Source organism: Natator depressus, chromosome 4 (genome assembly GCF_965152275.1).
Source record: "Natator depressus isolate rNatDep1 chromosome 4, rNatDep2.hap1, whole genome shotgun sequence".
NCBI lineage: Eukaryota > Metazoa > Chordata > Testudines > Cheloniidae > Natator > Natator depressus.
This window is the reverse complement of record NC_134237.1, coordinates 30,676,717-30,696,567: the sequence shown is the minus strand read 5'-3', so window position 1 is coordinate 30,696,567 and position 19,851 is coordinate 30,676,717. Positions and strand designations below refer to the sequence as shown.

The 19,851-nt window shown below is 42.8% G+C and overlaps 1 protein-coding gene across 1 annotated transcript in view; it reads left to right on the top strand.

The window, feature by feature from the left end:
* PPA2 (inorganic pyrophosphatase 2) overlaps positions 1–19,851 on the top strand; it is a 44,480-nt gene that overhangs the window by 8,879 nt on the left and 15,750 nt on the right. The window contains exons 4-7 of the mRNA XM_074950702.1: positions 6,783–6,836; positions 9,959–10,078; positions 11,305–11,391; positions 14,644–14,770. Of these exons, the coding sequence (XP_074806803.1) occupies positions 6,783–6,836; positions 9,959–10,078; positions 11,305–11,391; positions 14,644–14,770 (388 nt within the window). The remainder of the gene's footprint in view (positions 1–6,782; positions 6,837–9,958; positions 10,079–11,304; positions 11,392–14,643; positions 14,771–19,851) is intronic.

The window sequence follows — 19,851 nt, the reverse complement described above, 5'->3', positions numbered from 1 at the left end:
TCAGTGAATTAATAAGACTTAATTGCAAATAAATAGTTGCTTCAAGCTTGAGAAGATTGATGCTGCATTTTCACCAGTGGCAGAGATTCTTCTTGGTCCTGGATCTTTTCACAACTCTAAAGTGTCCAGTTACTTGCTTATCTTGTCACTGAACACCACTGAAACCAATTCTTGGTACAGCGAGCTTGAAGTAAAAACTCTTCCCTTGTGCTATCAGACTCCCCTTTGCTTTTCAGTGCAAAGACTTGCAAGATGAAATGTCTGCTTGTTGACTTCAGAGTGGACATTGTACTTTTTTGGCCATTTAGCTTTGTCAAGTTATACTGGAAAAACTCCAGAGGCTTGTCTTTCAGGCCAGAATGTTTGGTCTCTAGATTTAGCTGGAGATTGTTGGTTTGATTTTCATTGGCCAGCACCTCATAGCAAGTGATACATTGAGGATGGGGCTCATATTGTGAACAAGTCCATAGTAAGCATATCTCCATTTATTTGTGGTCATGTTTCATGATAGTCCTTCTTTTCATCTCTCTTTTCTCTTCTGTAGTTAAAGGCGCTGGGCTGTGGCTTGCTCTGTTCACTCTCCCTTAGAACTTCGGCTCAGGCTGCCAATTATGAATGTACGGCCTGTGATGAGAGTTGGTAAAATCACAAATGAGCAGCAGCTGCGTTAAATAGTTACAGAAGAGAAGTAGTTGAAGTACAGTTATTGTCTTCTATTTTTGCCCTTGTCATTTACAAAGCTTAAGAGAGGTATGTCAGCAGGTCCAGAATGCTTTTTTTTTTTTTAATTATATTTTCCAAAAGCACTTTGCTGTACAAGTGGCTAGAGTAACTGCAGACTTTTTCTGGGAAAACTCACCATCCTTTTTGTTCCTCATTTTATCTTCTCCTCTTCCTATCGGTTTTCTTCTCTTCCTCATTCTTGGCACAGGCTGCCCTGCATTCTGCTTCCTCTTCTACTCAAAATTGGTTTATCCCTTAAAAAGTTCCACAGCAGCCCCTAAACTCTCAATTTCCCATCCCCCAGGCAAAAATCAAATTTCTTCCCCTCCCCCCCCATTCAAAATAGGTTCTAATCCCTGCCCCACAGCCACTGACCTCACATGATCAGGAGCTCAGAGGACTGGGGAAGGAAGTGAGCAGCTCAGCAGGGAAAGGATGATTTACCAAGAGAGGAAGAGGGTTGTTTGTCAGAAGGGACACTTCAAGCCAGAGGGCAGCTTGTAGGGAGGTGGTCCAGGAAAGGAGCCAAAAACAGATTTCTTCAAGTAAACTATTTGCAGCCCTCTTTCCTCCTTCTCCTGCCCTTCCTGAAACTGTTTCTTTGGCTATGGGTTGCTCTTATATGTCATAGACAAAATATTGTAATTGAAGGGATACTACTAAATATTTTTTAATTGTTTTTTTCCTGTTGGCATATTGCATTTTAGAAACTAGAAAATGGAATGCTTTAACTTTTCTCCACTTTGCAACCAATGATTCCCCCTCTCAGCTCCCAGTGTATTTAATGGAGCATAAGCAAAAATGACTGCACTCTATATTAACGTGAATGAACAGTACAGTCTCGGTTCTTATATATAAGTAGAGAATCTGTGTGTCCCTGAGAACTGTGAGGATCCAGCTAACATGGGCTGTCCCTGTCTGTGTTACAAAAAACTGTTTTGTCCTGTTTTTGCCCTAAGCCCCACCAGACTGGTCTTCCAAAGAAGCCACCACCCAACGGAGCTGATGAAACTGTAAGTAGGCAATGTGAACAAATATGCACCTCAGGAACCACTTCCATCCAGGTCTGTCATACAGCCTGCCCTCCATGAAGCCCCTCACACACACGTATGAGAGTCTGCACCATGTGGAGTCTGGGGCATTGCTCCCAGTGGTGAGCCTACAGGGTGCTCACCATGTACAGGAGGTACCCGTCAGACCAGGGTTGGCATCTGTACTTTCGCTTGCTTCCCCTGTAACAGAGGGGTCAGCATGTTGTGGCAAGGTACAAGGGATGGTGGAAGCAAGAGATATTCATGGGTGGAAAGGCAGGACTGAGTCTATCTGATGGAGAGAATAAGAGGGGATGCTGGGAAGATCCAAGGGTGAAATCTAGGAAAGGAAGGGAGAGGAGAATGGAGAAGAGAAAGTGAGGGAAAAGAAGAGAAGACACAACGTAGAATATATGAGGGAGGAATAAGCAGCCTTTTCTCTCTTCCCTTTCATCTCCAGCTGTCAAATCCTCCTGTACATACCTCCCTAATTCCGATTAAAACCATCCCCTCATGAACCCTCTGCACGCAGGTCAAGGGCTCTGGTTCATCCCTGGAAAAAATTGATTGTCCCATAAACAAACTGTTTTTATTTTTAAACATAAGGATTGCATGAAGCTATTAAACTCTTGTAAACATCCGCAGCAGCTGAAACTTGGGCAGCTCAGCCTTTCCAGAGGCCTTTTTATTTGTTTTTGCATATGAATTAATCTATTAGGCTGTTATATTTAGTGCTCTTGACCATTTGTGTTCAACCGATATCAGAAATCCTGAGGGCCAGATTCTTGTCTGTGATAAAGCAATGTAGCTTCACTGAAATAACTTGTGCTACACTAATTTACGCTAGGTGAGGTTCTGGCCCTAAGAGTCTTCCTTGACTCGCTGCAGGCCTCAAGTACTTCTTGATCAATTTAAGTTTTTAAAAAATCTCTATATTCTGCAGCAGCCACAGTTACAGATGCAGTCAGGAAAATGCACAGTTACAACACAGGTGTATGGATAAATCTCCTGCAGTCTCCTTCACAACAAAAATAAGGTTCTGGTGGCAATAAAAGTTTATCCTGTAATATTTCAGCAAGACTTTATAGGTCTTTTTCTTGTTGTAATTATGAAAGTCAAAATGATTATTTAGTCTTGTTAGCTTTTTTTTTTTTTTTTTTTTTTTAATTTAAGAGCTCCACACCAGAATTGGCCTTAGCATTTTTGGAGTGGGCCTGTTAAACAGTGTTTTGCTACCTGTCCCCAACTGAGAGATCCTGTCCACCATGATTGCAATGCTGTGCAGTAAGCCCAATAGTTCTGGGGGAGAGTTAGAGATGGTTGTCAGACGCCCCCCATAATTGTCTCCTCGCAATCCTGCCCTTATCTGCTTTTGTCTCTTATCACACTTCCATCCCTATTATCTCTCCTTCAGTGCTGCCAGCTCTGAACCCTTCTTTCATAACTATGTTCTCTTTCTTCAAGATGCTCTTTACCCATGGAATATTCTCACTGAAATGATGCTTAAGGACTCTGTGCTCTCTTCGTTGCTTATTATCTTAGGTTGTTGACTTTTCAGGAGATGGATTCTGTCTTATGAATGCGAACAGCGCATTGTGGGCATGACCATTATACAAATTAATATAGAATGTGTTTTGGGATCTTCTGGCTGTGAGAGGACTGTGAATTACTTGTGACCTTGAGGAAAAATCAGTGAAAGGTGACTATTGAGATTCCCTCTTGCTTGTTTTAGTTCATCTCTCAAATTTGGGGAAGAGGGTACAAATTTGGGACTGCAGAGGCTGGCGTTAATCAGGCTATTGTATCAGCTCTGGAAATGTATTTGTTAGTTAATTAATATAGCAGATCACTAGGTGCAAAAATCCCGGTACTTCATGTCAGTTTCTAGGTTAACTGTGCCTTTGACACCCTCCCCCACAAACCAGTCTTCTTTAAGCACCCACTTTAGGTTTAGGCTCCCAGCAATCACCTCTCTTGTGTCTCTCCGTCCAGACTGGGGGTTAGGCCTGCAGTCCTTCCACACCTCACTGTGATATCCCCAGCAAGCCAGACTGGCTAACAGCTAGAATCTGTATGATGCTTTCTGTCTGAAGGCTATGAACAGCATATTGCCAGCAGTTACAATTTATCCCACAGTTCTTTCTAAGTAAGCACAGCTATTCTTAAGGTAAAAGCATCACAGAGGAAACATATACAAACAATTGAAGTTCCTACATGCTTATCAGAGGTCACTCCAACTCCAGCATAGGGCTCTGGTAGATGTCAGTCTTTCCAATCCTTCCGGGGTTGGGTTCTCCTAGGACCCAAGGTCTTGTCTGTTTGCTGAATCAAAAGAAAGCCATGTGTTAGTTTAAACTCAGCCTTTTTTGTACCAAAAGCCCTTTCTTTGTCTGTTGGTCTCTGGAAAAAGCAGTTTGAACTAGCAAATCTTCTCGGGGGGAGGTATCTTTCTGGAGGTGTTTACAACCTGGGTGATTCACCTTAATCACCACCCCCACTGTTTTTATTTCCTGGAGGAGCTGTCATAGCCATCCCCCAGGAGTTGAATACAACCCTTGGCCCACAATGATACAAAAACCATTCCTCAACTCAATACAATGTGGTCCCCAAGGATGTTGCAATATCTCTTACACTTTTTATATTCATGTAAGAAGTGTCTCTTAGGGTCCTAGGCAAGGTGACATTCTGGGACAAATTCAAGCCTGGTGCAACTCCAATGAAGTCAGTTTGGCATTTCATCTTTCTTTTTAAGAAATCATGTTTGGCATTGTCTACACTAGCACTTTCGTCGTTAAAACTTGTGTTGCTTGGGGGGTGGAGGGGGGTGAAAAAACACCCCCCTGAACAACAAGAGTTTGAATCACTAAAAGCACTGTTGTGAACAGCGCTTTGTCGGCAGGAGCCGCGCTCCTGATGAGGATGCTACCACCCCTCATTGGAAGTGGTTTTATTTTGTCGCCGGGAGAGCTCTCTCCTGGCAATAAAGAGCAGCTACACACCGCACCATACAACGGCGCGGCTGCAGCGGCATGGCCACACTGTTGTAAGGTGCGCTGTGTAGACATCGCCTTAGTTTCTACAAAGGAGTGGTGTGTCTGTCGTTGAGTGGAGCAGCGGCACTGTGATGCATCTTTAATGTAAACAGAAATGTTATCATCAATAATACACCATGAATAAATATTTTTATTTTTGCCTTTGCTTTGTTTTCTGACATTTCTGTTACGCAGAATGAATGCACTCACACGGGAAATTATTAAAAGACAAAAACACGACATCACCTGTGGGTGAACACTTCTCACCAAGTGATTATTCTCTACCTGACCTATCAGTCCTCATCCTCAAAAGAAACTTGCACAACGCTTTCAAAAGACAAGCCCGGGAGCTTAGACAATAAAAATCGCGGTCTTAATAAAGACACTGGATTTATGCTTTCTTATAACACTCTGTCACCCACTAACAGTCCTCCACCCTTTCTCTCCCTATGACTAGAGGGGTGTTAATGGACCACTTCACTTTGAATAGTCCCTTGAGATATGTATTAACTACTTATGCTAAACAATCAGTTCAGACCTTATATTTAGCAATGACACTTTGAGATAGGGCAGGTCTACAGGTCTTGCAGCCAGGGCGGTTTAGGTTGGACATTAGGAAAAACTTCCTAACTGTCAGGGTTGTTAAGCACTGGAATAAATTGCCTAGGGAGGTTGTGGAATCTCCATCATTGGGGATTTTTAAGAGCAGGTTGGACAAATTCCTGTCAAGGATGGTCTGGATAATACTTAGTCCTGCCTTGAGTGCAGGGGACTGGACTAGATGACCTCTTGAGGTCCCTTCCAGTCCTATGATTCTACACTTAAAACTCTGGGGCAGCGCTGCTGCAGCGCTTCAGTGGAGACAATACTATGCTGATGGGAGAGCTTCTCCTGTCGGCATAGTTAATCCACCTCCGCAAGAGCCGGTAATTGTGTTCACAGGAGAAGCCCTCCCATCAAAGTAGCGCTGTCTACACCAGGGTTTGGGTCGGTATAACTGTCAGTTAGGGTTGTGGATTCTTCACACCTCTGAGTGACATAGTTATACTAATGTAAGTTTGTAGGGTAGACTTGGCCTTAGTTTCCCAGACCTGAAGAAGAGCTCTGGGTAAGCTCGAAAGCTTGTCTCTCCCACCAACAGAAGTTGGTTCAATAAAAGATACTACCTCACCCACCTTGTCGCACAGAAAATAAGGCATAGGAACACAGGAATTGCGATATGGAGCAGAGCAGTTTTGCCCAGTATCCTACGCTCAACACCGGCCGGTACCAGCTGCTTCAAACTAAGGCGCAAGAAACCCCCGCAGTAAGCAATTATGGGATAACTTGCCCCAAGGGATAATTTCCTCTTAACCTGCATTAATTAGAGGTTAGATTTTGCCCTATTCTATTCTCTGTTGGTTCTTAGATACTCATATCACACTCATCTCTGTAGTATCTTCCACTAGTGCATTTAGCACTGTAACTATGCATCTGTCATGTGGTGTTTGTTCTCTTACCCTCTCCCCAGAGGGTAAAGCATTTGCACTGTAGTGTCTTGATAGAGTATGTGGGGTTATTTTGTTCTGTGTTTATGCTTGAGTTTATATTCCTTCCAAAACTCCCGTTTAATTTTTAAATATCCATTTTATCTAGATAAAATGTCCAATCCTTTTTGAATCCTGCTAAGCTATGGGCTTCAATGATATTCTGTGGCCATGGGTTCCACAGGCAAATTGAGCATTGTGTGAAGAGCTGTATCATAGAGCAGACTGAAAAGCATCATGGAGATTTCTAAGTCTGTCTTAGCGGTTACCCTGTCTTCTAATTGGGGGAAGATGGAATAATGTTGTGAGAAACTATAGCGTTGTAAACATGTTGCATCTAGAAAATTAAATGCCTGAGTTGTCAGTGTCGGCAAATATTGCTGTCAGATACGGAAGAAATAACTTATCACACAAAATGTTTATCACCAACTTAACTTTATTTTAAATACTTCAATTTTTTTTCTTTTTAGGTAGTGTTTAACATGGTTGTAGAAGTGCCTCGCTGGTCAAATGCTAAAATGGAGGTAATTAAAAAAACAACCTTGGTTTATTAAATATATAGATATTTGCAGAATTGATGGTGGTGTAATGGTTTCCAACATTTTAGAAAGTCAGTTTAATCCTTATATGTAACATTCTTACTACTAGAATGTTCTTTTGCAGTTATTAATATTGACGTTTTTCCTGTAGTTAAAAAAATTAAGGGCCTAGTTTTGTCTCCCTTACTCACATTGAGTATTTCCTTATTCCTCAGTAACCCCATTGATTTCAAGATGGAGAGTAAGGTGCTACTCAACATGAATACGAGTGGCAGAACAGGTCCTAAAAATGTTTGAGTTCAGGACACCATCCTGCAATTTATCTTCCTCTCATATAAACAGATACAGTAATTTATTTAACTTTGGATTCAAAAGATTTAATCCCTCCATGAGCTTTATCGGTGAATAAATTATAGTGTGCCAGTCCTAATCTTGACCTCTCTGTACTGGCACTTGAAAAGCATCATCTTTCATCTAAGAGCAGTTGTTGGCACTTAGTTACTTTTGAAGTTTTTTTTTTCTTCCTGGGAAATGAGCTTCTGAAATTTTAAAAGCAGAGCCTGACTGGAGCATTCCTCTGCAGTGTCACAAAACAAAGGCGTAGGCATGCTTCATTAATAGTGTAGGTAAAACACTTCCTAGATCGTACAGGAACTAGCTTGTTCCCTAGGTAGTATATTAATTTCCCTTCCCCAAGGTTTTATGGAAGTTTGGGGGTAAGTTGTTAATAGTCTTGCCTGTGCCGGTGCCCTGTCCAGAGCTTAACTTTTTTTTCCTGATGCTGAAATGATTTTGAAGGTTGGATTTTAAATAGTGTTCACTATCACAGTTCATACTTGTAGGAATAATGCTATTTTTTCTTCTGTCAAATAATCACCTTACATTTTAAGATGACATCAGGGGAAGGCTGAGTCCACTTGCCAAATGTTCTAATTTCACTGCACTATTTAAAGGCTTAACTTGAAATCTGGGTTGCTTTTAAATGTATTTTATTTTCTTACCTAACACTTCGCTTGACCTCTGGCGATATAGAGACACCTGCCATCCCATTAGAATCAGGTTCCAAAGTGGTGTGACATCCTTGTCTGGCTTCTCCACCTCTGACTTCTTGCAAGAGACAAGAAATGGCTGCCTTTACTTTGCCGTGCCAGCTGATCAGATAATTGCTGGGATATGGAAACTCTTAGAACACTACTCTGGCAGAGATTATGTCGGTGCCCATCAGGTTTCTGTTCTCCTAACCCCTTCCCTGCTCCCAGACACCATCCTTCAGATTGGACGATGGTGGGAAGCCAAAACTAGACACAGATCACCACACATCTGTGACTCCTGGACTGTCCTCCCTTCATGGGAAGACTTTCTTATCTGATCTAAAGAATTTAAGAAACAAAGTTATTGAAACTTGCCTCCCCTGCTCCCTCTTACTAGATCACATTTCCTGCATGTCACTCTGCCCCAACAGTTCACATAGTTTCCTGTTGGCCTTCCTTGACTTCCTTGAGGTCATTCTCATTTTTGCATCTCCAGCAGCCTCTTCCAAGACACTCTGGCAACATCAGGCAGGGGCCAAATTATTCTGCTCAGTTACATCACTGTACATCTGGAGAAACATCACTATTCTCAGTGGAGTTACTCCATATTTCGCTAGTAGGATTTGGCCAAATGCAGGGTAAAATCCTGACTGAAACCAGAATTGCACAATCAGTCACAAATTTTGGAGCGTGCTTTGTGTTTTTTCAAGAGGGAGACCTATAATTAGAGGCACAATGTCCAGCTCTGACCTGGTGTAAATGGGTGCAACTCCTTTGGAAGTCTATGGGCCAATTTCAGTGATGATTTAAATGGTGGTGTATGTCACATAGAATCATAGAATATCAGGGTTGGAAGGGACCTCAGGAGGTCATCTAGTCCAACCCCCTGCTCAAAGCAGGACCAATCCCCAACTAAATCATCCCAGCCAGGGCTTTGTCAAGCCTGATCTTAAAAACTTCTAAGGAAGGAGATTCCACCACCTCCCTAGGTAACTCATTCCAGTGTTTCACCACCCTCCTAGTGAAAAAGTTTTTCCTAATATCCAACCTAAACATCCCCCACTGCAACTTGAGACCATTACTCCTCGTTCTGTCATCTGCTACCACTGAGAACAGTCTAGATCCATCCTCTTTGGACCCCCTTTCAGGTAGTTGAAAGCAACTATCAAATCCCCCCTCATTCTTCTCTTCCGCAGACTAAACAATCCCAGTTCCCTCAGCCTCTCCTCATAAGTCATGTGTTCCAGTCCCTTAATCATTTTTGTTGCCCTCCGCTGGACTCTTTCCAATTTTTCCACAACGTTCTTGTAGTGTGGGGCCCAAAACTGGACACAGTACTCCAGATGAGGCCTCACCAATGTCGAATAGAGGGGAACGATGCTTTGCATAAATAGGTCAGAAAACATGTGTAGGCCATGAAGTCAGACTTGTCTACTTGGGGAAATTGGCCAGAATAGCTATTGTGGAATAAGCTATTCTGCAATAGATCCCCATGTGGAGATGCCTATTTAGGAACAAGCGTGCGTTTTTCTGATTTAACTTAATCTGCTTCCAATCTTGCACCAATTTGGTGTTCATTGGGTGTGCAGAATGAGTGTGCAGAACAAGTGTAATTTATATACTATGGGTAGAGAAAGCAGATGGTGTAGGAAAACAACTAACAGTTAAAGCAGTTTTCCGTCATTGTCAAACCCCTGTTGTCTGATCAGCTTGGACCCCTATTTATGTTACTGCCAAATTTGGCCCATAAAGTGCAGTGCTTCCAACCTAGGTCCCCTTCAGTATTTGTATCTGACCATGAAAGACTTCTTATAATGATATGCCTTTGCGTGTCTGGGTCCAGTTTTTTTTTGCCATGAATACTTCACACCAAAGCTTAAAACATTAATAATAAGTCTGTTTTTGAACATGACCCTAAAGAATTAGTGAGGCTATCGCACTTTAATACTTTCCAAACCTCAAGCTTGCTCTCCCCACTGCCCAAAATGCAACTTCTTACCCAGTTTGGTACAGGATTAATTGCTGTGCATTTTAGAATTCTTTACTCACTCTCTCTCTCTTTCACAATCTGCTTAGATTGCCACCAAGGAACTATTGAATCCCATTAAACAAGATATAAAGAGAGGCAAGCTTCGATATGTGGCCAATATCTTCCCTCACAAGGGTTATATATGGAATTATGGTGCCCTCCCTCAGGTAACATTTTTGTTATAATGGTGAAACCTTCCTGTCTTCTGAATAAATTGCCTTATAAATCCTGAGCATTGCCTGAATGCAAATATGTTGCAAGAAGGATGTTTCTGTTTGATAGATTTGTAAATTAGGAATTTTTTATGCAGAACTTTAGTGTGTCCATAAATTTTGATCAGAATTGGGGCATGTATGTGCTATTTCAGGAAGGAGTTAAGTATTAAGGAACCTTGAATTTATATGTTTTACTTCCCTCTACTATGTGACAGGATTATGCTGTCATCTTCCTGTCATTCAAAAGTACTTAAAACAAGTAGTAGTAACATTTTTTCCCCTTACACAAAGTTCAGGTGGTAAATTCATGGAGGCCATTCATATTTGGCAGTGCAAATAGTAACTGGAATCTCTTAACCTCTTTGACAAAGGAAAAAAATGTAGGGACTTTGGTTTTTGGGTTAAACTCTAGTTACATGTACTTTGACTCATTTCACTTTAAACCGTTAGACTTCTTTGATCATATTTCATTTAAAATTTTATGTTTCGTGTTTATAAAAAGTGACTGAAATTCCAAATTTGGTGACAATAAGGATTTAGATGTTTGCTCATGAGCAACCGGTGGGGAAGTAATTAAGGGTGCCTTGGAAGAAATTTCACCATGAGGCTCTTTTTTCCCTTTTCCTAAAATCCATATTTTTTGGTGGAAGAGCGTGTGTGTGTGTGTGTGTGTGTGTGTGTGTTTTTCTCCCTCATTTCTAGTAGATTCATTACTTCAAATGTGGAAAAGAAAAATCTCCAAATTGAAGCAATTACCTACTTCAGAGGATATAAAAATCACAAAAAACAAAGTCACTTATAGCAGGAAAATAGCTACTGATGACAAACTTTTTCTAAAAGTGGAAATAACTAAGTTTTAAAACCATCCCCTTTAATTAAAAAACCCAACAAACAAAATGTTGAGCATATCTTTAGAAACACATCCAGCCTTGACTTAGCATTTGTACCTGAAGAGGGACTTTAATCCCAGACCCTCAGATTAAAAGGCTGGTGCTCTACCAGCTATCTTACCCTGGCTCATAAAATCTATCATCTTTCTTGAGCTAAGCATGCCTATTGCCAGAAAAAGGGAAGGTTGTATCTTCATTTACTGGTGTTTTATTAATCTCTGTAATTTATAGATAAACTAAGGAATTGTGATTGGAGATTAATTATTTTGTTTCTCAATCCTTTAACAGACTTGGGAAGATCCACACCATAAAGATAAGGATACAGGATGCTGTGGTGATAATGATCCCATTGATGTGTGTGAAATAGGCACAAAGGTTTGTCTTAATAAACATGGTTATTTTAATATTTTGGTGGCAGCTTTTTGGATAGAATGGAGAGGGGCAAGGTGGAAGCAATTGACCAGAGGGAAGAGGTTACAGTATTTGTGGTTGGGGGATGACCAAAGTACAGGGCCAGGTTTAGGGAAAATGGCACCCGGGGCAAACTTGCATTTTGGTGCCCCTGGCCCCGATGGGTGTGGTGCCCCCTCACATTGTTCCTGGTCCCCCATGGACTCCCCACCCTCCCTTCCCCCCTAACCCCTGCACTGTGCCACCTTCATCCCTAATGCCTGCACCTCCCTCCTGCTCCCCTAAACTCCTACACTGTGCATGCCCCCTCACCCCAACCCTTGCATTCCCCTCCTGTGCCCCTAGTCCCTGCACCCCTTCACTCCTATCCGCTGCACCTCTCTCCTGTGCCCCAACTGTTTCACTGTGCCCACGTCACTCCTGCCTCCTGCTCCCATAACCCCTGCATCCCCGTCCTGTACCCATGTGGGGAAACTGACCTGGATGCACAAAGCAGCTGGCATTGCTGCTCACTCTCCCGCTGGACTGCTGCACCTCTGCCCCATGCCCCCCTGGCTGCATAAGGAGACGGCAGGAGAGCAGCAGCTGCTGATGCGTCAGCACAGCCCAGGTGAGGAAGTGACCTGAATGCAGGGAGCCCTGGTGTTGTGTGTGTTGGGGGGGGGGGAGGGGAGGGAGAGGAGAGAGAGAGAGAGAGAGAGAGAGAGAGAGAGTGTGTGTGACACAGTGTGTGTTGTGTTGAGGGGAGTGTGTGTGTGCCTGAGTGTATGAGTGCGCTGTCTCTTTAAGAAAGCACTCAGTTGTCAGGAGCCTGAAGGCTTGTGTTCAGAGATATGCAGCCGCCAGCAGCTCTGGACCCAGAGAGGCAGCAGCGCACACACAGATTTCCCCCTGTCCCATCACCCCAGCTCAATGGAAATCCAGTGCACAGGTGAGGGGACGCCCTGACATCAGCCCCCAGCAGACAGCAGGACCCTCCCAGTCCGGAGTGGCCAGGGCGGCTCCGGGGAGGAGAAAGGAGGGTGGGGGGAGACAGGAACAGCAGCAGCTACACACGCAGAGCAGCGGGGAGGAGGGGAACCTCTGCTCTGGAGGAGTCACCTGATCACCTGGCTCGATGGCTGGTCGTCCAACTGCCCTCTGCAGCTTGGGTCTCTCCCCCTTGCCCCGTCTCCAGCGCTGCTGCCTGCCTGCCGCCAGCCCAGCTGGCCCTCAGCCAGTCAGGTGGGAATCCAAACCCTGCACATCTCTTCCTCTTTGGTGGGTTGCCCTGGGCGGGGGCCCGAATGGCCCACCCCAGAGGCCGGCCCTGCCAAAGTATGGGCAAGGTTCTGTTAGAATCTGAGAGGAAACTGAGGGTTGCTTGTGTTAATAGGGAAGGGTTTAAAAACCCTGGGGCTCACTTCAGGTTTATGTCTTATATTCCTAAAAGCTCATGCTTCAGGGTTTCAGCTAGCCTCTGGCAGGGGGTCAGGAAGGGATTCCCCCCTCTGCCTCCCAAATATTCTGAAAGTGTTTTTATCTTCTTTTTCTGAATAATCAGGGATGGTCATGGCTGGAGGTGGCACACTGGATGGGGCAGGCCAGAGCTCTGAGGTGGCACCAGTGATTCTCTCTCTCTTTTTCTTTCTCTCTCTCAGGTTCTTGGCTGGCTATTTGTTGCTCACGTGCTCAGGGTCTAACTGATGGCCATATGTGGGGTTGAGAAGAAATTTTCAGATTGGCACTGATCTTGGGGAGGGCGGGGTTTCAGCTTCCTCTGCAGTGAGTGTGCGTATAACTCATTTGCCTGGCTTATAAGGTTATATCTCACTTAATCATTTCACTGCCATTGTGGGAGCATTGGGCACTGGTGTACCTTGGTCCCTTGTATTTGCCTGGGGCACACAATAATCTAGTCTTCTGTGGGCTGTAATACTGGGGTCTAATTTCAGTTGTTGGGTTTTGTGTGAGGGTAGTGGTGGCCTGTAATATCTAATCTGACTTTTCGTAGGACTTGGTGGTCCATTCTGGCCTTAAACTCTATGAAATGGTGAATTTTGGAAAGGGGAAAAAAGGATTTCACAAAAGCTTGGGTGTTGGATGAGAGAGACAAGAGGAGATAAAAATGGCAGGTTTTAGGGCTAGAATAACTCACAAGGGCAGTGCAATTCTTAATGGCGATGGAAAAGAGAGAGAACTTTTTTTTTTTTTCCCATGTTGAGCTTGAATTGCCATGGGAAATCTAGGAACACGAGACAGAAAAACAAAGATGTGAGACTGGAGTGAGGGGGATAGATTAGGTGAAAAGGCAGATTTGGGAGTTACCTGTTTAGAGGTGGTAGGTTGAGGCCACCTAGAGATGAGACAGGAAAGAGGGTCTATATAGCGCTTATGGGATGTTGACTGGGATGGGTTGAGAAGGAGACTCCGAAGGATCATTTGGAGTGGTAAGGTGGTAACAACATGGAGGGAGAAAAATTCTGAAGGTCCACAGAGTTAGGAAAGGAGGTAGCAATCATCAGTTGTGCTAAAGGTGGTGGATAGATCAAGGAGAATGAGTTTGCAGAAGATGCCCCTGGGACTATGCCAGAAGGAGACTGATTGATAGTGACCTAAGTAAAGGCTGTGCCACTGGAGAAGAGGAACCTGAATTTGGATTACAAGGGATCCAAGAAGGAATTGGAAGAGAGGAAATTGCTGCAGCAGGAAGAAACCTCACACTCATGGGGCTTGGAGGAAAAGAAGAGGAGAGAGAGGAGGTGCTATTTGGAGAAGCCAGGGTGAATGTAGTGTGTGGAGATAGGTGTATGTTTGAAGGCTAGGAGAAAGGAGCCAGGAGAGTGAGAGAAGAGATGAGGATTTGGGATGAGGACAGGAGCGATAGGTAGAAGGGATTAGAAGATGAATGAGTGGTGCCTCTGGATCACAGATTGGGGTAAATGTAGAGGGAAGGGAAGAAAATTCTTGCTAGAACATGTCAGTTTTCTCCTTGAAGAAATTACTGAGATCCTGCACAGAGAGATGGAAGAGAGAATCAAAGGTGAGAAAAGACTGGAGAGGGGCAAGTAGGCCTGGGAATCTGTTAGGGACGGGAAGTAAAACTCTGGACAGGAATGTGGCAGAGTTGAAAGAGGAGAACAACTTTTTGGTCTGTTAGAGGAAAACAAAGAGGTTGTGACTGTGTAGCCTTTTCTGTACCTTACTGAGACAGGAATTGTGCTGCTGTGCTTTCAGGTACACTCTCTTGGTGAGATCATTCAGGTAAAGGTTCTTGGAGTTATGGCTCTTATTGATGAAGGAGAGACCGATTGGAAGATTATTGCCATCAGTGTGGATGACCCAGAAGCCCAGAAAATTCATGGCAAGTATCTTTACCTGTCCTCAAACCATCCATTTCAGCAAGTGAACTTTGAGGAATAGGATAAACAGAAGTGTGGCCTAGATTACTAACTGCGCAGCTCCAGATTTAAATATTTGCACCTTGCTTTTAATTGCATGGCCAGTAGAGTGGTCTCTGACATTTACACACAAAGGATGAGGCAAGGCAGACAGCCTAAAGAAAAGGAAGCATGTATTAAACATCTTCTTTAGGGAATGCATGTACGTATCTCACACTAAGCTTTAGGAAGGCTAACAGCTATCTCCGGACTTCCTCAAATGACCTGTCATACACAGAACCTTGTGTCAGAGAATATGATTTTTGAAACATGACTGCCTTAGTAAGTAGTTGGGAAAATTATAAAGTTTAAACCCTTGCAAGTGTTGTTTACTTTGAACAGCCCTAATTTTCATTGGCTGTATGAGGGTTTTTTGTTTATGGTATTCGGGTAGGTATAGTTTTGCACTCTGAAGATGCCCCTACATTTTCAAAGTGTCCTACAGGATTTTGACAACTTGATTCCCAAGTAATTGAGAATTGTTGCACATGTGAAATTAGTTGGTGGGCTCATTTTAGCTTTTTGTAGTTCACATTGCAAAATCATTATCACAATTGACTCTAACAGAAGCCTTGATGTTCGTGTCAGCAGAGGGAAGTAGAGATGAAAGGAACACATCTAACTTAAAAAAAATAAAATCACATTTGTCTGAAAAGCTTTTACTTGCATCTGTGAAATAGTTTGAACTGTTGCTGAAAGAAATGAAAAGAAAAAATTAGTTTAAGTGTTTACTTTCAGTATTGTTAGTTTGCCTCCCCAATAGCCATTCATCCACTAGTTTGTTTTGTTTGGATCCTTTGCACAGTAACAGAGAAGGAAAAAAAAATACTAAAAAAAAGTGTGATTTGTGTAGCCACAAAAAATGGGTGGCAGGACTCCAAGGCAGGTGTAGCACCTGAAATGACCTTTAACTTAATTTTACAAATTGGCTAGATTTCAGCTTGGCAGGGTTGCTTTAAAGTGGCATGATAACTGGATTACCTTCCCATTCCTGCAGGTGTTCCCTTCAGAAGAGTTAAGCGTGTGTTGTCAGCGGTTCACTCTGTGTTTGTGTCATACCTATCCTGTAGCTAACAGGACTTCATTCTTAAAAATAAAATCATTGGGAATCCAAGGGCTAAAATCTTGTGCAAGTCGTGGACAATCTTTGTCAAGGTAATAGTTATGTTCTGAGGCTAAATATCCTATATACTCTCAGGTACTCGAGGTCAGGGCTTATCCTTCTGTTGGGATAGCGCCCTTTTTAATGGTTGGTCTGCAGTAACAGATGTGTCCAATAGAGTTCTAGATGTCTGAGGAATTATGCTGCTCAGCCATTGAACCATTTTCCCGGTGGCTGAATACAATATTAAGGCAAGTTGTTATCTGCATCAGTGGGCTGCTACCTAGATGGCCCTCCCCTTTTCATTGTTTCCACAGGTCACCATGATTTACAGATTACCTGTGATGAAAGGATAAGGAAGCTCTGAGGCTAGTAAAATCACTGAGGCAGATCAATTGCAGCAGAGTGTTTCTGCCTTCTCATACTGTGTGTTTGTTACAGAGATCCATAAGTTTAGTTTAGGGAAGCAGTGAGATGTCTCAGCCTGCAACTTCATCAGTGTGAAGATGACACTCTGATCTATGACTCTTTTTTCATCAAAACCAGATACTTAACTCTTTGCTTTTGCAGTGAGCAAAGTGGTTCAATCTGGATGAGACAGAACTAATGCTAATGGCATAAGGAAGCATTTACATGAATGGATAGGTGATGTTAGTGTGCCTTCTGCCTAAGGGGCTTGCTGGTATGGTTCATAGTCACACGGTTATCATGGATTCATCACTAGCCCTGGATTTTCAGGTGACAGCTGTAGCACATAGATCCTCTTTCCATCTGCTTTTAGTTTGAAGGCTGTGACACCTTGCTTTTTACCGTGGACCTTGCCCCCATGATCAGAACATCTGACAGCCCTTAGAAATGACTTTGAAGCTTCAGCTAGCCACACTGTAGTTGCTTGTAAATAGAAAGGCACAACTTGTAAGAAGGGCTAAATGATTTGAGATTCAATTATCTGAGAGAATCTCTCTGTCGTCTTCCCCACCTCTTTCTCAGAGGAACTAAGATCTGTGGAGTTGCCCTCAATGTTTGCACCCAAGTTTACAACGTTCCATAATGTTCAGCGGGTATCCGTATATATTTTGTAATAAATAAGAACCACTTGGTGGCTGGCTAAGTGATCTTGACAAGCAATTAGTGATATATTTTTAGACAACGTTTTTTTCTTTTTTAATCTCTTATAATTTTTTTGACCATAACTTAAACTGATTAAGAAATAGTTTAGTATGACAAAAGTAAAATATAGAAAAAGCTGAGCCACTGTTTAATACTTAGTGCACTAGTGCTGTCTTAAATCTGGTTTTATTTTGTTGAGTAACATTCTTGCCCTAAAGGATTGGATACTTTGGTGACAGAACTCCAATTTATTTGGAAATAGACTATTTATCTCTCTTTTTTTTTTTTAAACAAAACCAAAAAATATGAACTGTGGCATGTGATGTGTGCGCGCACATACAGATTTTCATTAGAGAATATATTTGCACGAATAGCCAGTCCTTTAATAAACTGCCTTTGGTGTGAGATCCAACGTGCAATTGACCTGGGGTAAGTGGCTGGTCTTTTAGATCTGAGAGTAACCTGAATATTGCTGTGATCCTTGGGGTAAGGGCACATTTGTCACAGAGGTAGGCTAACCTGGGTGGCAAAACAGAAAGTACTCAAGAGGAATGTCTGTGACTCCATGTTAAGATTGTTATAGTGTCTGAGGAGTTCACACTTGACGATTGGTTGGTGAAATTTAGGCATAGAACTCACAACCAACTGGGGGTTTGTGCCCTGGTTCCTAACAGTCTGCCCTGAAGTTGGTACTTACACTCTTGAGCCACTGCAGGGCAGCTTGACAGATGGAAAATACACAACTCTGAGGGTATGTTGACACAGCAAGCACACACCTGCATCTGGCCCATGCCAGCTGACTCCGGCTTGCGGGGCTTGGGCTCTGGGGCTGTTGCATTGCTGTGTAGGCTTCTGGGCTCGGGCTGGAGCCTGGTTTATGGGACCCTGCAAGATGGGAGGATCCCAGAGCTCGGGCTTCAGCCTTAGCTCGGAAATCTACACTGCAATGCAGCAGCTCTGCAGCCCAAGCCCATGAGCCTGGGTCGGCTGGCCCGGGCCAGCTGCGGGTGTCTGGTTGCTCTGTAGGCATACCCTGAGACGCGTCCGCCTAACAATCAAAGGGTGAAGAGGGAAAACATTTCTTAAATATAAGAAATGGTCACTTCAGAGATTGTCTGAGTAGTCCAAGGTTTGGGGGGGAGGGGAAGTCCCACATTTAGTTTAAACAAAACATAACTGTAGCTTGCAGTGTTTAACAGGAATCCCTCTTCATTCTGAAAATAAACAAATCTGGTGGAATGTGCAGTACAGTATGTCCCTTTATACTTGTTTTTCCCTCCACCCCATGAGACTTTTTATTCAAATGGACAGTAGCTGTGGATAAAACTAAGAAACCTCTTCTAATAACTGACAAGCTGATATCATTGCATTATGGCAGTGGCATCAGTCAGTTTCTACTATTCACTTAATATTTCTGATTGGGTCGAGAGTTCTTATGTTTGGTCTCTGCCCAGCAAGGACCTTTCCTGTCTCCTTTGTCCCCTTCAGAAGTCTGAACAACATCTGGTCAGTCTTTTTTGTTATGCTAACATTTGTGAAAAATGTTTAGGTTTTTTTTGCTTGGGTGACTCAGGCCACTTTATATTAAAAGTTTAGTTATGGTAAATCTGGGAAAAAAATAATTTAGGGACAGTAAAGTGCTAAATGCTTGAAAATTCTGTCCTGAGCTTGTGCTGTATATTAATTTTTTTCTTACTGATTTAAACACGCACCAGGTACATCGTATTTCCCCATCTGGGTTTTTGATCATTCTCATAACTGCAATTGATTTCCAAAACAGAATTTAAAGCAGAGCATTTTCTGAGCATTTCCCATTGTTTATACAGAGTCCTCCCAATATATAGGCCTCCAATTCTGCAGGCATTTATTGATAAATACTGCTTAAACTGGAAACTCTGCCTAGAACTCTCTCATATAGAGCAATGAAAAAGCTGTAATTTGCATTTGCAATACCTGAATGATACGATATGGGGCTTGAGAGGTGCTTGGCATCAACTCCCATTAATTTCATTGGGGATTAAGCAGGCACAGTGTCAAAGGGCTGGGCTTTATGCATTATGTTGGGGCTGTAAAATTACAACTGTTAATATTGGAAGGGGTGGGGACAATTCCTGTTTCAAATCGAGCTGCAGTTCAGACACTGGCTTTTTAAGTGTGTGCGTAAGTTAAAAAGTTTAACTTGGAAATTTTCATTGGTGCAAGGGAAGAACCACCTGTTTTAATATAATTAGCTTCGGTTTAACTCTGCCCTTTACATACCTGAGCACCATTTTTTGCCCAGGCAACTGCTAGCCAGATAACCATTGCTGGACTCAGTGAAGCAATTTAAAAACAAGGATGTGGGTCTGGGTGTGGATCTAAAATTTGGTTTCCCCACTCTTGAATCTCTAAAGCAGGCCTGAGCTTTGTGTCATATCTAGGCCAAGAAGAGAGTCAAATTCTTGAAATGGAAAATGTTTTTGATCACTTGTCTCATAGTGGGATTTAATTTACGTATTGAAGTTCAAATACAGATCAGGACCAATTTACCTTTCCTGCAAACTCAGAGAAATATTTAGGCATGATTATGTTTAGCCCCAATTACAAAGCCCTAAAATGAGATTCATACTGGCCAAGAGTTTTAAAAGTGACTAGTGATTTGGGGTGCTGGGTTTGAGGTGTCTTACAGATGCTCTTAGAAAGTATTGAACACTTACCCTCTAAAATCCAGGCCCCTTAAAGGTGTCTCAAGGTTGGCACATAAAAACCAAGGAACCCAAAATCACTAGTCATTTTTGGAAATCTTGGCCAGTT